Source organism: Lutra lutra, chromosome 8, assembly GCF_902655055.1.
Source record: "Lutra lutra chromosome 8, mLutLut1.2, whole genome shotgun sequence".
NCBI lineage: Eukaryota > Metazoa > Chordata > Mammalia > Carnivora > Mustelidae > Lutra > Lutra lutra.
The window spans coordinates 21,970,638-21,986,412 of NC_062285.1; the positions used below are offsets into that span (position 1 = coordinate 21,970,638).

Below are 15,775 nucleotides of genomic sequence, written 5' to 3' on the forward strand. Positions count from 1 at the left end.
AGAAAAAAAAAATTAACTAAATTTTAGAAATGTGAATCTTTCCAATTAGCCACATGAAATGTATCTCAGTTTTATGTTTAGGTTATGGTTTAGTTGGTAATCCAAACATCTTGTGTCCTAGGGATAGGTCATTTAAATTATGCAAATTTCTACTAAGGAAATGAGGGGGAAATATAAGAGAGCTGAGTAAATAAAATCATTCAAATATACTCAATTTCTCTCTATTCCTCACCATCCCCTTTGCCCCTCCTCAAAATGTAAGAGAATTCTGAAAAAGCAAAGGAGAAGACTACAGCATTTCAAAATACATTGTTTAAAAACTTAGTCCAACAGGACTTGAAGAGATTATGCTGAGTGAAATAAGTCAAGCAGAGAGAGTCAATTATCATATGGTTTCACTTATTTGTGGAGCATAACAAATAGCATGGAGGACAAGGGGAGATGGAGAGGAGAAGGGAGTTGAGGGAAATTGGAAGGGGAGGTGAACCATGAGAGACTATGGACTCTGAAAACGATCTGAGAATTTTGAAGGGGTGGGGGGTGGGAGGTTGGGGGCACCAGGTGGTGGGTATTGTAGAGGGCACGGATTGCATGGAGCACTGGGTGTGGTGCAAAAATAATGAATACTGTTATGCTGAAAAAATAAAAAAATTAAATGTAAAATAAAAAAAAAAAAACTTAGTCCAATTTCCAAATATTTAAATGTTCTACACAATTCTTGGTTAAGAAAACTGTGAGGTCATAACATTATCAAGGAGGATACAGATGGAAAAATCTGTTGGCTGTCCCCCACAATTTTATTCTCATCTCAGATCTGAAACAGAAGAGAAAGTTGAGAAAAACAGAGAAGCAGAGATTCAGTCTCTAGAAGGAACTGGAAGCAGAGTCAGAAATTCCCAAATTTTCTCTCCTTTTGGCTCTCATCCACGTATTGGCATAATCTGGTAATGACACAATTTTAGGTTAGTAAAGCGACCAAAGTTTGTCTTCACAGACAAACATTACACAATAAGGCAGCAATGCAGGCAAAAATATTTCTTTGGAGCAAAATAAAAGTGAGACTCAAAGTTTCCAGGAACAAAGAGAGGTGGATGACTCCAGAGAGAGTAGAGAGGGAAATGGAGAGGTTACCATAACAGAACACTCGTATGACCTTAATCTGAGTAATTTCATTCCCTAAATTGAACAAACAAAAAAATTTAAAAGTCCTAAACTCAATATTTCTCAAATGTCTAGAAACCAAATTTGACCACAATTTGTGAGCTCCTGAATATAAACATCATAGAAAACAAACCTAAAATATAAAATATAGGGCAATCTCTGCTCCAGTAAACCAAAAGATCCACTACAGGGAAGTTCAGAATATGTTCCCATAGTACTTACAGAGGTAAAGTTCATCTTGCCATAAGATAAAAAGTATCTACATTCAGATTTTCACACATTAGCATTATATGAGTGTGCTATAAATATTAGACATTTAATCATATGTGAAAAAGGATATGGTTGAACTACAAGCACTTTTACCGAGACTGTACAAATTCTATGATATCTTTCTTTTTTTGGTTTTATCAAAGGATGTTTTCATATCAATAGTATTCTCTATATTTTATTGGGTGTGTCTTGAAAGGCCAATGGACATAATTTTTTGTATTTAAACTAGATACATTTTTCCCTTTTTATTACAAGTCAAACACAAATTTTAGAATTTAAGTATCTTCTGTGCCTAATTCAGTGCTTTGAAAAGATTAAGGGAAAAATAAATAAAAACTAAAACCTTAAAGATGGCTGGGACTCTAGAAGTAAAAATTATATAAAATGTTCTACATCTATGTGATTTTGATTTTTCTGACCTATCAGTCTAGTAAACCTAGCAATGCACACACACACACAAAAGCAAACAAACAAACAAACAAACAAACAAAAACAAGCAACAAAAATAAAAACCCAGAAGAATGTAAAGGAATAATAAAATCAGTGAATCTCTACTAGCTTTTTAGGTGGAGATAATGGTAAAGATAGAAAGTGGCCTTTTTTAACTAATAAATTTTACTTAGTTTCCCTGCTTGAAAAAAATTGATACATATTAGGTCAGAAAAAAGATCCACAAACTATATTTGCTAGAGTACTAATAAACTGTTTTGAATATTGCTTTATAGTTCTAGAAGTAGCAAAATATTTTATAGTGCTTACAATGAAGAATCCAAATAAGGATATGATTTTTATGAGACTGACGCGCTGCCTACTGCGCTAAGAAGGCACTAGGATATGATTTTTAATGCTCCTACTTTTGCAAGCCATACTTCAAGATGAACAGAAATTTACAGTGTGTCAATTTATAGAATTTAGAGAAATTTACAGAAATCTAGAGCATGTTGATATTTAGGCTTCTCTGAAAACATTTCATTATTTGACCTACATTCAAATAAAATTAAAGTGGTTGCATACCTGTCTTCAACAGTTGTTAAATAAGCCTTCTCATTTATACAGGTTTGGTTTGCTTCCATAAATGTTGAAAGTGTGTGTCCAATCATATAGCAGTAGAAGCCATGTCTTTTCCAGCCCTATTAATGTTATTAAGCAGATAATCAGGGATATTAAGTAAATAATATTATTTTAATAATTGCTCTATCATGAAACATAAATTGATAAATGACAGAAGTATGTAGAGAACACAAATATGGAAAATTTGAAATGCAATGAAAAATATTTATATGAATAAAGAAAACAATAGTACATTGTTCCTCTTATTACACAAAACTGGGGTCAGGGTATTCATTCTCTCCCCTCCTGATACATCTTCCAATAAAAGTGACTTGTGAAATGCATACTGAGGAACCTGAACAGAATGGCTAAGATTTCTGTATTAGAATAGAGAGCCACAGGAAATCGTTGGCTGAGTAGCTAACCTAGTGGTCTACTGAAGCCAAAAGTAGATAGTGACCATAAAGCTGAGTCATCTGGTCCTGGGAGAATACTTAGCAAACTTCTGGCAACATGATGCGGCATGGTTCCTCTCCCATACTTCAAATACACAGAAATGCTAAATAAAAACATAACATTAAACAAAAAATCCATACTTGAGGTAATCTTCAGGTACCGAAAACATATAGAAAACTAAAACGTTAGAATGGGAAATGCTCAAGCCAAGACTGTCATTGTCCTGTCATGTACCAGACCAAGACTAGGGTACTAGGCTTTAGAGGCAAGGGTACTAATGTCCATACAAATGAGGGTATTTGGCCATCAGTCTACCCAAGGCAGGGAAGTGGGGCTGAAGTGCTTACATAAAGATGATCCCCACTGGTGCGCCTGAGTGGCTCAGTCAGATTATTGGCTAACTCCTGATTTTGTGATTCACGATCTCAGGGTCCTGGGATCGAGCCCCACATTAGGCTCCAGGCTCACTGAGGAGTCTGCTTCAGGATTCTCTCTCTCTTTCTCTGCCCCTCCCCCTACTCATGCCCTCTCTCTATCTCTCTCTCTCAAATAAATAAATAAGTCTTAAAAAAAAAAAAAAGATGATACCCACTAAGGAAAGTCCCTCTGGAAAGGAAGGTGAGAAAACTCTATTCACAAAACCAGGCAATAGCAGATTCTTGTCATCTGCTTGGGGTTCTAGGTGTAGAGAAATAAGAAATCATTCTGTTAAAAATAAATACTGATTCTGTGCTAGAGATGGGTACTAGTCCCAACTTGACACTATTCACATTGTGTTAGACTCCACAGCCAAAAACATAAAATAAATCTTGGTCTACAAAAGGAGAAATTCCTAGGCACTCAGAGAAGTAAAATGCAGAACCACACAATAGAAATATTTCCACAACACAGGTCATGTAAGACTATGACTTTTGAAGGGCACCTGGGTGGCTCAGTGGGTTAAGCTTCTGCCTTTGGCTTGGGTCATGATCTCAGGGTCATGGGATCAAGCCCCGCGTCAGGCTCTCTGCTTAGCAAGGAGCCAGCTTCCCCACCACCCCACCTCCAGCCCCGCCTGCTGGTCTGCCTACTTGTGATCTCTCTGTGTCAAATAAATAAATAAAATCTTAAAAAAAAAAAAAACCACTGTGACTTTTGAGGCTTAGGATGGGTATAGGATTGGGACTAATCACAGTCAAAATTTACAAACCACCTGAGGTTCATTTTAAGGGAAAGTCAGAAATGTAACATAATAAAACAATCTGGAAAAAAAATACAAAAATAAGCATGTTTCAGGGGTGCCTGGGTGGTTCAGTCAGTTAAGCTTCTGCCTTCAGTCTGGATTGTGATCGCTGGGTCCTGGGAATCGAGCCCCATGTTGGGCTCTCTGTGGGATGGGGAGTTTGCTTCTCCCTTTCCCTCTGCCCCTCCACCCTACTTGTGCTCTCTCTCGCTCTCTCAAGTAAATGAATAAAATCTTTAAAAAAAACCATGTCTCAGATGATTTAACAAAAGACAAAAGGAAAATCAATAACTAAAGATCAAAATGCTATGAACAAAGAACAAGAGGACCTGAACACACAAAAAATAGAATTTCCAGAAAAGAAATCTATAAAGTTAAAAACTCAATGGCCTTATTAAATGTAGAAAATGTGGTTTCAGAAAGATTAGTCATATGAATGAATGTAGCAGAGAGATAAACGTATGAAAGAGATTTTAAAAAACAGAGAGAGAACACAAAAAATAGAATGAAAAGTTTGAAAATCAACCTAAGTTTCAGAATCACCAAATAAAATTACTGACTGATAATTTTCAAGAATTAAAAGAGACAAATTCTGAAACTGAAGACATTGAGTACCAAACAAAAGAAAATTAATCCAAATCTCAACATACTGTGCTAAAAGCTAGCAGAATGATAAAGCCAATGAGTAGATCTTAAAATCAATCAGAGAGAAAACACAGAGGACCCACTTTTTAGAAAAGAAGAATTATCCTAATAACAGGAGTTCCAATGGCAAATAAAGGCTAGGAGAAAATGAAACGTTATATAGACAGCACAGTCTGAAAATGGCTGTCAACCGAGCATTTTAAAGTAGGCTACCTCAAATTATTACACAAGGTGATGATGGAACAATACATTTTCAGATAAAGATGAGAGTTTTCCACTCCCGTATCACCAGTGGAAAAAAATCACAAAAAGATTTACTTTGGCAAGAAGGAATTTTAAGTCAGGAGGAATAAATGGGCTAAAAGTCACACTGAATAAAGAAACCAATAAATGCCTTAGTGAACAGGTCTAAATGTACAAATAGCAAAGATAACTAATTACATGTGGGAAGTTAAGGAATGGGAAGTTAACAAGATGTATAGTTTAGTTAATATTCTGTATCCATGTCAGTTACCTAGCTGATTGCACTCTTGCTACATAAGAAGCTCTCACTGGAGGGAAGAAAGTAGTTGGCATGGGGGAATTCTCTGTACTTTCTTTTTCAGTTCCTTGTGAGTCTAACATTTCTAAAATTTAAAACAAAAATTCATGTTTAAGTGGAATAATGAATTTCATTTTGTTTAGGAAGCAGAAGAGATACTGCTTAACTTCAACTCAGAAATGTATGTTAAATACCTAAGGTTAGGATGCCTGGGTGGCTCAAGTTGGTGAACCGTCTGCTTTCGGCTCAGGTCATGATCCCAGGATTCCGGGGATCAAGCCCTGTATCAGGCTCTCTGCTCGGCAGGGAGTCTGCTTTTCCCTCTACCTCTCCCCACTGCTCATACTCTCTCTCTCTCTCTCTCAAATAAATAAATAAAATCTTAAAAAAAAAAAAAAGCCTAAGTTTAACCATTTAAAAAAGTGAAATGTATTATTCCCAAACCTGTAGAGGAGGAAAATGAGATCAAAACATTCAATAGGGGCACCTGGGTGGCTCAGTTTGTTGAGCAGATCAGGTCATGATCCTGGACTTCCAGGATCGAGTCCCACATCGGGCTCCCAGCTCCTTGGAGAGTGTGCTTCTCCCTCTGACCTTCTCCTCTCTCGTGCTCTCTCTTACTCATTCTCTCTCAAATAAATAAATAAATCTTAAAAACAAAAAAACAAAAAACAAAAAACAAAACATTCAATAGGACCAGTGGAATGAAGGAAAGAACAAACAAGAGAGAAAAGAAATCAGAACAGTAAATAAAATAGAGCTCAGAGTAAGATGCTAGAAACAAAGGCAAATATACAGTATGCAAAAAAACAAAAAACAAAAAAACCAAAAACTAAACTTGTGTTTGCCAATAAAAAGCCAGAGTTCTTTAAATTAGATAAAAAGTAAAAATGCAGATACATATTTACAAGAACCATTCCATGATATAGAATGATTAAAAACAATTAGTTGGAAAAAGAGATTCTAGGGAAATACCAAGCAAAAGATAGCTTCTGTGACAATACTGATATTATTTAAAGTTGACCTTATGGTTAAAAAAAAGCATTATGAATAAGGAAAGTAATTACATAATTAAAGGATCGATGTATCAATAAGATACATCAGATCAAAGTATATAAAACAAAGATCAAAGTATATATAACACAGTGTATATACAAAGTATATATAACACAGATCAAAGTATATAAAACAAAAGCTGACAGAAGTGCAAGGAGAATATTTTTCGAGCAGACAAATTATTAGGAATATAGAACATCTGAATAATATAAATTGTTAAGTTTTTTTCTAGTTAACATACATAGACCCCGAACTGAACAATCAAAGGTCATTCTGTTTTACAAATCAAAACCACAATGAGATACCACCTCACACCAGTGAGAATGGCTAAAATTAACAAGTCAGGAAATGATAGATGCTGGCGAGGATGCGGAAAAAGGGGAACCCTCCTACACTGTTGGTGGGAATGCAAGCTGGTGAGACCACTCTGGAAAACAGCATGGCGGTTCCTCAAAAAGTTGAAAATAGAGCTACCCTACGACCCAGCAATTGCACTGCTGGGTATTTACCCTAAAGATACAAATGTAGTGATCCAAAGGGGCACGTGCACCCAAATGTTTATAGCAGCAATGTCCACAATAGCCAAACTATGGAAAGAACCTAGATGTCCATCAACAGACGAATGGATAAAGAAGAGGTGGTATATATATATACAATGTAATACTATGCAGCCTTCAAAAGAAATGAAATCTTGCCATTTGTGACGACCTGGATAGAACTAGAGGGTATTATGCCTAGCGAAATAAGTCAATCAGAGAAAGACAATTATCATATGGTCTCCCTGATATGAGGAAGTGGAGCAATGTTGGGGGTTTGGAGGGTAGGAAAAGAATAAATGAAACAAGATGGGATCAGAAGCGAGACAAACCATAAGAGACTCTTAATCTCACAAAACAAACCGAGAATTGCTGGGGGGATGGGGGTCATGAGAGGGTGGTGGGGTTATGGACATTGGGGAGGGTATGTGCTATGGTGAGTGCTGTGAAGTGTGTAAACCTGGAGATTCACAGACCTGTACCCCTGGGGCTAATAATACATTATATGTTTATAAAAAAAATAAAAATAATTAAAATAAAAATAAAATTACCAAAAAAAAGTCATTCTGCTCAACCCCACTGAAAATTTAACAAAACTATGAATTAGACCATGAAGAAAGCCTCAAGAAGTAACAATAACCACAACTAATGATCACAATGCAGTGAAATTAAAATCGATAGTTTCTAATTATTTAAAAACTAAAAAAAAAAAAATTCCCATCACTACCACCAAAACCCCCACCCAATATCAACACACACACACACACACACACACACTTCTAAATTCAAGGATCAAAGAAATCTTAATAGAAATCAAAAATATTTGGAAGTGAATCGTAATGAAGTACTTGATAAGAAAACTTGGTTGGTCCAGGGTTCCACGCTCACCTTTCATTTCTGTAAGTATTTAAAAACACATTCATTTGAATGTCACATCCACTAATCTCACCATCTAAAGCTCCTGGTAGTAGATTCTATAACTTCAAGATTTCAAACTCATCCAGGGGATTACTCATCAGCTGGGTAAAGGGAACTTCTATGTAAAACAGCTTAACATTTGTATCTGTCAGACATCCTGGAATCTCAGAGACTCAGGACCACTTTGCCCCAGATTGCCCACAAAGGTAGCAATGAATTGAAAACTGAATCCCAGATCTGTATAATATACTTGTGGTTTTGAATTCTCAAAAATGTCCCCACACCACCAAGTGCCTAGACCCAGACAGGAAAAAAAAACAAAAACAAACAAACAAACAGAAAAACCACAAAAAACAAAAGAAACAGTCTTGTTATCTTTCTTTGCTAGTGAATGGATTTTTTTGTTGTTGTTCGATGTTCGATGTTCGAGTCTTCCCAGCCCTCTGAGCCACAGGAGGTATTTTTAAACTGACCAAAAGTCTCTGAGCTTCAGTTTCCCCTCCTGTCTACTTAGAAACATAATGTTTATCCTTTAAGATCATTGACAGCATAATAAATACACTCAACAAAAAGTTATGGATATTATCTTATTTATCTTACTACCACCCTATGATTAAAGTGGATTTTATCAGACATTATAGATATGACAATTACTAGACCATATATATATATATATATAAAACTTTTATTATCTATATAACTGTTATATGTATACAAACTTTGATCCATTGTATAGAATTAATCACATTTAAAGATTATTTCTTATTTATAGAAAATTACAATAATATACACTCTCCCATATATCCATATGATTAGACAAAGCAAAAGTAAACACACTGGCAGTGAACACAGTAGTCTCAGTGTGAGACGTGGGGTCAGGAGGCCAGGGTTCTAGTCTTGTTTCTGTCATTCCAAGAAAGGCATTGCTTCTCTGGGCTGAATTTCCAGAACATAAAAATTAAAAGGGGGATTTCAATTATCACAAAGATCCTCTATATTGTTAACGGTCTCTGATTTTGTGTCTGCTCGATGTTTCTTGATGATTTATTTGGACAGTCCTAAATTATGTTTCATGAACTCTCAGCCTTCTGGTGTTTGTGACAAGATGATCTGATCACAACATGACGAGCTTGGAAAGAGATTTAGTTTCTATTTTATTTTTATCCAAGAGAAGTGAGAAAGGAAAAAAGAGGAAGACAAGCAACTCAGCAGTTAAACAGGAAAAATGATAACCATACACCCTGTATTTTGGAGTTTCTTTCTACTGTTGGAAATTGTTTCACAGAGACCCTTTACTTCAATCTCAAAGTATTAAAAGAGATGCAGGGAGCGGCAACGAACTGAGGTACAGGCAAGGATGACACATGCTAAGATGGCATGGCTTTACTCCATGGTTACCACCAGCTACCACCAGCTAGTCTCATCAGCCTTCCACTGAAGGGATCTCCTGGGAGGAATCCCCACCAGAAGCAGCGTCCTCAATGGAGGCCATCCTTATAAATGGAGAAAATGGCAGGATAGCTTGCTATCTGAAACTTAACTGTTATCTGCTGGATATGTTTCTACCACCCATATGATCATCGGCTACCAAGGCCTCAATGACCATAACCCACCCGAATCTTGTTACCCTTACCAGGCTCCACGGGCATGTGGTTTTATTCTCTGTTCTCATTCCCCCATTGGGGTAGGAGAATTCCCACAGCATTCTGAAAGTTGCTGCTGACCACATGCACCCACGGTAACTGCAGAGAACACTCAAAGAGGCCTTCAGGAAGAACAATGATACCAAGCCCTATCAAGAACCTGTTGAACATCTAAACAGCTGGAACACTTGGCTACCTATGACAATAATAAAGCACTTTCACCGCCAAAAAATAAAGCCAAGAGATCACATAATATTTTCGGGTCTGAACTTATCGTCTATGTTCTATACTCACTTTCCGGCAGCCTTGTTCTACTTCTACTGTTCCCGAGGGCTGGGTTTGAGATTTCATCTTACAGATGTAGTTAAGAGGCCGCTCGCAGGCCCAATCTGCCCAGTACCCATCCTGTGGAAAGCAAAGAGAGAAAAAAAAATAGTGATTATCAGATATTTGACTCTGAGGCGGTTTTCTTGTAATTGGGCCTCAGGAAAGAAAACAAAGGTTGTTAAGAGAAAAATGGCATCTCTGAAAGGAAAGGTAAATTGACATTTTATAACTCAACAGCAAATTTGGTTCTGGCTACAAAGATGTGAAAGAGATTGAAGCTCCCCAATATGTTTTTATATTTTAACTATCCCTGCCACTGTGTAGAGGAATCTAGAGAGAAACTAAAAAAGCTTGTCAGCCTTTAAGTGGTGGTGCCAAAAGAAGGTTTACACACAGCCTTTCCTGTCAACTGTTTTCAAGTTAACCAAGTACATAGAAACTCATCCAGAAAATTCCCTTACCCAACACACCAAATTCGAAAACACACCTGAAACCAGTCACCTCTCCTCCCTTTTCCAGTTCATATTAATGAGTGTCCTCTTGGGTCTAAGGCTCTACCTCCCACTCTGCTTCAGATGGCACCTACTCCCCCTTCCTTAGAGACCTCACGTCAAAATGACCTCTCTTCTCCTTCACAATACTACTAACCACTTTGAAAAATATTTTCTATATTGTCTGCCTCTGATTCCTCATTTCTCACTCAGTAACAACCCACTGCCATCTGGTACTCAACCTTCAGCCAGAGTAATATTTCTAAATTGAAAATTTGGTCTTGCCACTCCTGGACAAAGGCATATTTTCTCCACCTCAGCAGTTGCTAGTGTTCTTACCCACCCTTCCACCTCTAACTCTGGGCTTTCGGCCATATTGTCCTTCAGTTCTTCACAAGAATGATGCTTTCTGGTTTCCTCCACACTTAGGCCTACCCTTTCAATAGTTAACACTTACTTTTTTCTTAAGCTTTCAATTAATCACAATGAAAACAACCCCATGATGAAACAGAAGCTTATAACTACTGAACAGTAGGTTTGGGTCAGTCATTGTGCTTATTGTATTCATTAACCCATTCCATCCTTATATCTACCATTAAGCTGGATACAGTTATTATGCCCATCTTATAAATGTGAAAATAAGCCATGCATTAAAACCCAGCCTCTCAACCACCATGTTCGTTACCCATTAACGAAAGATATTTTGATCGTATTCTTCAGGCACGAGAGTCATATATAGGACATAGGCACAATTTTTTCAGATGTGACATCTCCATGTATCCTAAAAGAACATATGTAACCCTCCAAATACAGACTGCAGATTGTGGAACCCAGAACAGACCTAAGTACATCAACTCAGAGAAACGAGTCAAAATAGAACCAAAGCTCTCGTTTGCTCAGTCAAGCTCTATGTATTCCCCTTTAGAACTCAGCATAAGAACAGTATGAATACGGGTCACTGGTTAATTTCGTCCTTGAACTGAAAGTTTCTCTCTATTGATTTTCTAGTCCTCTTGAAAATTTGACTTTGCTAAACAATTGAAATATAGATAGATCACCTAGACTAATACCAATCTAAATGATGATGTGTAGTGAGTGAGGCAGGAAGAAAAATATCCTCTGGCTTTTGCTAGATATCAGCAAATAAAGTTGCCTTACCTTGCCTTTCATTACAACGCAGTCTTCCTGCCTATTGTTTTCATGGCTTGGTTCCCCACGGAGCCATTTAGTAAATGTGACAGGGGTCCCATCACTCCACTCAAAATACATTTGAATCTTGATGTCATTTAAGCCAATCCATAACTCATCATTTGGCTCTAAACAGGAAGAAAGACACAAAAGTAATGTACATATGTTTTCTTTCCAAAAATCGGGAGGTTATCAGGAAAGGAAGGTCCCCTGCTTTATTAACAAAAGTTCTACTCCCTTAATATTATAATGGATAAAAGACCATCCTCTTGAGTGTTAATCTGAGATGTCAGCTACATTTTACGTTGTCAATATTAGTTTAATTGCACAACGTACTATTTACATTGTGAATGCAACTTTATTCTTTTATTTTGGGGGTATAATATATCTCCTGGCAGTTGGTAAAACAAGTCTGAAGTTGGTCCTTCATTATCCCCTATCTTGTGAAGCTCCTTTTTGTTATAATAACTTTCCATAACAACTGCGCTCACAGTGTTAGAAATATGATAGCTAACTTATCTATTACTCTATTTGACTATTATTAAATCTCATGAATGTTTTAAAATATTATTAAAAGCCACTTCTATTTTATTACTGTGTTGTGATTAACAACATTCTAGGTGTTTCTGTTAAAACTCAATATCTGCTTGGACAACTGAAAAAAATAAAATAAAATTTTAAAAAACTCACACAAAAAAGCTCAATATCTGTAATAGGAGTGAGAACATACATAAACGGAGGGTTTGAGCTGTCTCTCCTGACATTTGGGACTTATTTATTAGTATATAAATATAAATGAATCTGTAACCATTTTCACCGGAAAATACAAGAAAAACTCAAATAGCAAATAAAAGTTAAAACAAAAACAACCAGGTACAGATATAAAATGTGATCATTTTTTGTTTTATTCTATGAAGATTACTGACCTTACCTGAAGTTAGAATTCTAAAAATTCTAAGTATTATAACTAATGGGACAAAATTTAAGGACTAAGTTTTCAGAGCTAGAAACATACATATTTGCAAATTCAAAAAATGAAAGAATACACAATTCAATATCTATTTAATTTGTACTATTGGAAATTTCATCATGAATGACTGATTTATGTTCTTTAAATGGTAAAAATAAAACTACTTGTCAAAGGATTATAAAGATGATGTTGTAGTAGAAAATGAGGAAAATGCCACACTATATAGGAATTTCCCTAAATGGTTTCATCTCTTCCTCCTAAAGGTTGTCACTTAACTTTGCTTTTGGAGAAGTCCCTGACTGGCTCAATGCCAGCCCCAACAGATGTTTCCAGTGCCATGAGGCATGAATGACACTGCCAGGATGATCCCCTTTTCCTTTCACTTAATATGGCAGATCATGATCTTTTGGGCAGTAAATACAGGCTTCAAAATGACCTCACGTGTCCTTCCAGGATTTAGGTTCAAGACTGATTAAAAACCTAAACCCTCAGGTCCCACAATTAAAATAAAGTATTAAGAGTTCCATGGGGTGCCTGGGTGGCTCAGTCGTTAAGCCTCTGCCTTCGGCTCAGGTCATGATCCCAGGGTCCGGGGATCGAGCCCCACATCAGACTCTCTGCTCAGGGGGGAGCCTGCTCCCTGCCTCACCCCCGACCTGCATCTCTGCCTACTTGTGATCTCTGTCTGTCAAATAAATAAATAAAATCTTAAAAAAAAAAAGAGTTCCCTATAAATATTTTTTCTCACTAAATTGTGCACCTCAGTCTAGTTTTTGTAATTTCTAAGCACAAGCTAGACTCTATAAAAATATATAATACACGAGTGTAAAAAGTTGTTAGCTCAATCGTTATGAGTCGGTTAGGGAAGCTGTCTTACTTGAAGTAGTCATAACTTACATGCGTAAGTCCAAATTTCTCCACTGTATTTCCACAATTAATATAAAAATATTTTTAAGAGATACTATCTCAACTACCTAAAAAGTTTTTCTAGGCTTTTGATTTAGAAACAATAATTTTATATTTTTTTAACTTTAGCAATATTATTTTCACTGTTTTAAATAAATAAGCTTTATCAATAATCCAAAAAGGGAATATTTCCCTAGTGAAAATTTACTAATTCTTCAGTTGAACTTTAAAGCAATCTTTGCCAGAGGTGGTTCAAGATGGCTGCATAAGAAGACCCTGAACTAACCCTACAACAAATCTATAGATACATATGGAACAATTCCCTCTGAAAGTAACCTGAGAATTAGCTGAACAACTGCTCTTCAACAAAGGATAAAAAGGCCATGCTGAGATGCATAGCAGAAGCAGAGACCTAGTCTGGCTAAAAACCCTACCAGGGTGTAGAGACCCACCATCAGGAGGGGTCTCATAAATGTGGACCTCCTTCATTTAAGTCAAATGAAGGAGGTTTGTTTCTCACATCAGGCACCCCAACTATCAGGATGTGTATTATAGATGAGTCCCCAAAATATCTAGTTTTGAAAACCAATGGGGCTTAAATCCAAGAGAACCAAAGGGCTTAGGGAATAGAGATTCTACTCTTAAAGATCTGATATACAGATTCACTCACCCTAAGACCCAGGGCAAAAGCAGCAGTTTGGAAAGACCCTAGACCATATGCAATTGAGATTTATTTGCTAATCTTAAAAATTCTGCCAGGGGCGCCTGGGTGGCTCAGTGGGTTAAGCCTCTGTCTTCGGCTCAGGTCATGGTCTCAGGGTCCTGGGATCGAGCCCCACATTGGACTCTCTGCTCAGCAGAGATCCTGCTTCCCCCTCTCTCTCTGCCTGCCTCTCTGCCTACTTGTGATCTCTCTGTCAAAATAAATAAATAAATAAAATAAATCTGTCAGAGGGGCAAAAGTCTACTGGAACAATCTCCAGAGAAAACTGCAAAAAGGCACCATTTTTGTGTTCTTGCTCTAGTTTGCTAGTGGCGGCACTAGTGGGCACTATTTTTGCATTGTCGATCTAACCAGCTAGTGCCTACCCCACCACACTGATGCTGAAGCCCTGCCAGAGGCAGGTGAGGGCCTCACCCCCCAGGCCACTACTGCAGTCCCCCACAAACAGCAGGCAGCACTCCACCTCTCCACAGTTCTTCCAAACACAACCTACACAAGGGATGCCCCTTGAGTCCTGGGCTTCAGTAAGGGGGGACTATGTTTTGGGGCCCAGTAAGTTTGAAACAATTGGAGAAACAATTCAAGAAACAACTAATGACTACCGCAAAGTTAAATGGTAAGGATCATTGCTCACATAGGGACACCATTCTAAGACTGAGAGAGATAGCTGTTTCACCTGACACATGGAATCAAACACAGAGAGTTAGACAAAATGAGGAAACAGAGGAATATGTTCCAAACAAACAACAAACAAATCCAAGACAAAAATCCCAGAAAAAATACTTAAGGAAATGGAGATAAGTAATTTACATGTAGAGAACATTCCATCCCAAAACAGCTGAATATACATTCTTCTGAAGTGCACAAGGAATATTCTCCAAGATAGGTCATATGCTAGGGCACAAAATAAGTCTCAATAAATCTAAGAAGGCTGAAATCATATCAAGCTTCTTTTTCAAACACAGTGGTATGAAACCAGAAATCAACTACAAAAAGAAAACTGGAAAAATCACAAATAAGTTGTGACTTTAAGTCTGCTACTAAAAAAATAAATAAATAAATAAATTATGCTACTGTACAACCAATAAGTCACTGAAGAAATCAAAGAAGAAATAAAAAAATACCTTTAGAGAAATGAAATATAAATAAACATCAAAATCCATGTGATTCAGCAAAAACATTCAAGAGGGAAGTTCATAGCAATACAGGCTTAAGATTCTCTCTCTCAGGACACCTGGGTGACTCAGTTGGTTAAGCGTCTGCCTTCAGCTTGGTTCATGATCCCAGGATCCTGGGATCGAGTCCCACATCAGGCTCCCTGCTCAGAGGGGAGCCTGCTTCTCCCTCTCCCTCTGCTGTTCCTGCTGCTTGTGCTCTCTCATTCTCTCTGACAAATAAATAAAAACTTAAAAGAAAAAAAAAGACTCTCACTCTCCCTCTGCCCCTCCTCCATTTACACTTGCTCGCTCTCTCTAAAATAAAAATAAAATAAATCATATTAACATCTCAATAGAGACAGAAAAAATAATCGACAAAATCAATATCTATTTATGATCAAATCAGTCAGTTGGGAATAGACAGAATGTACCTTAACATAATAAAGGCCATATATGGTGAGTCCACAACTAACATATTCAATGGTGAAAAGCTGGAAGCTTTTCCCTTAAGAAT

At 37.1% G+C, this 15,775-nt stretch overlaps 1 protein-coding gene across 4 annotated transcripts in view; it reads right to left on the bottom strand.

Annotated features, from left to right (window-relative positions):
• The window catches only part of MRC1 (mannose receptor C-type 1), a 122,579-nt gene that overhangs the window by 45,950 nt on the left and 60,854 nt on the right, over nucleotides 1-15,775 (bottom strand). For all 4 annotated transcript variants that reach the window (XM_047741189.1, XM_047741190.1, XM_047741191.1 and 1 more), the window contains 3 exons: nucleotides 11,475-11,632; nucleotides 9,793-9,903; nucleotides 2,446-2,561 (listed from right to left, as the gene is read on the bottom strand). In XM_047741189.1, the coding sequence (XP_047597145.1) occupies nucleotides 2,446-2,561; nucleotides 9,793-9,903; nucleotides 11,475-11,632 (385 nt within the window). The remainder of the gene's footprint in view (nucleotides 1-2,445; nucleotides 2,562-9,792; nucleotides 9,904-11,474; nucleotides 11,633-15,775) is intronic.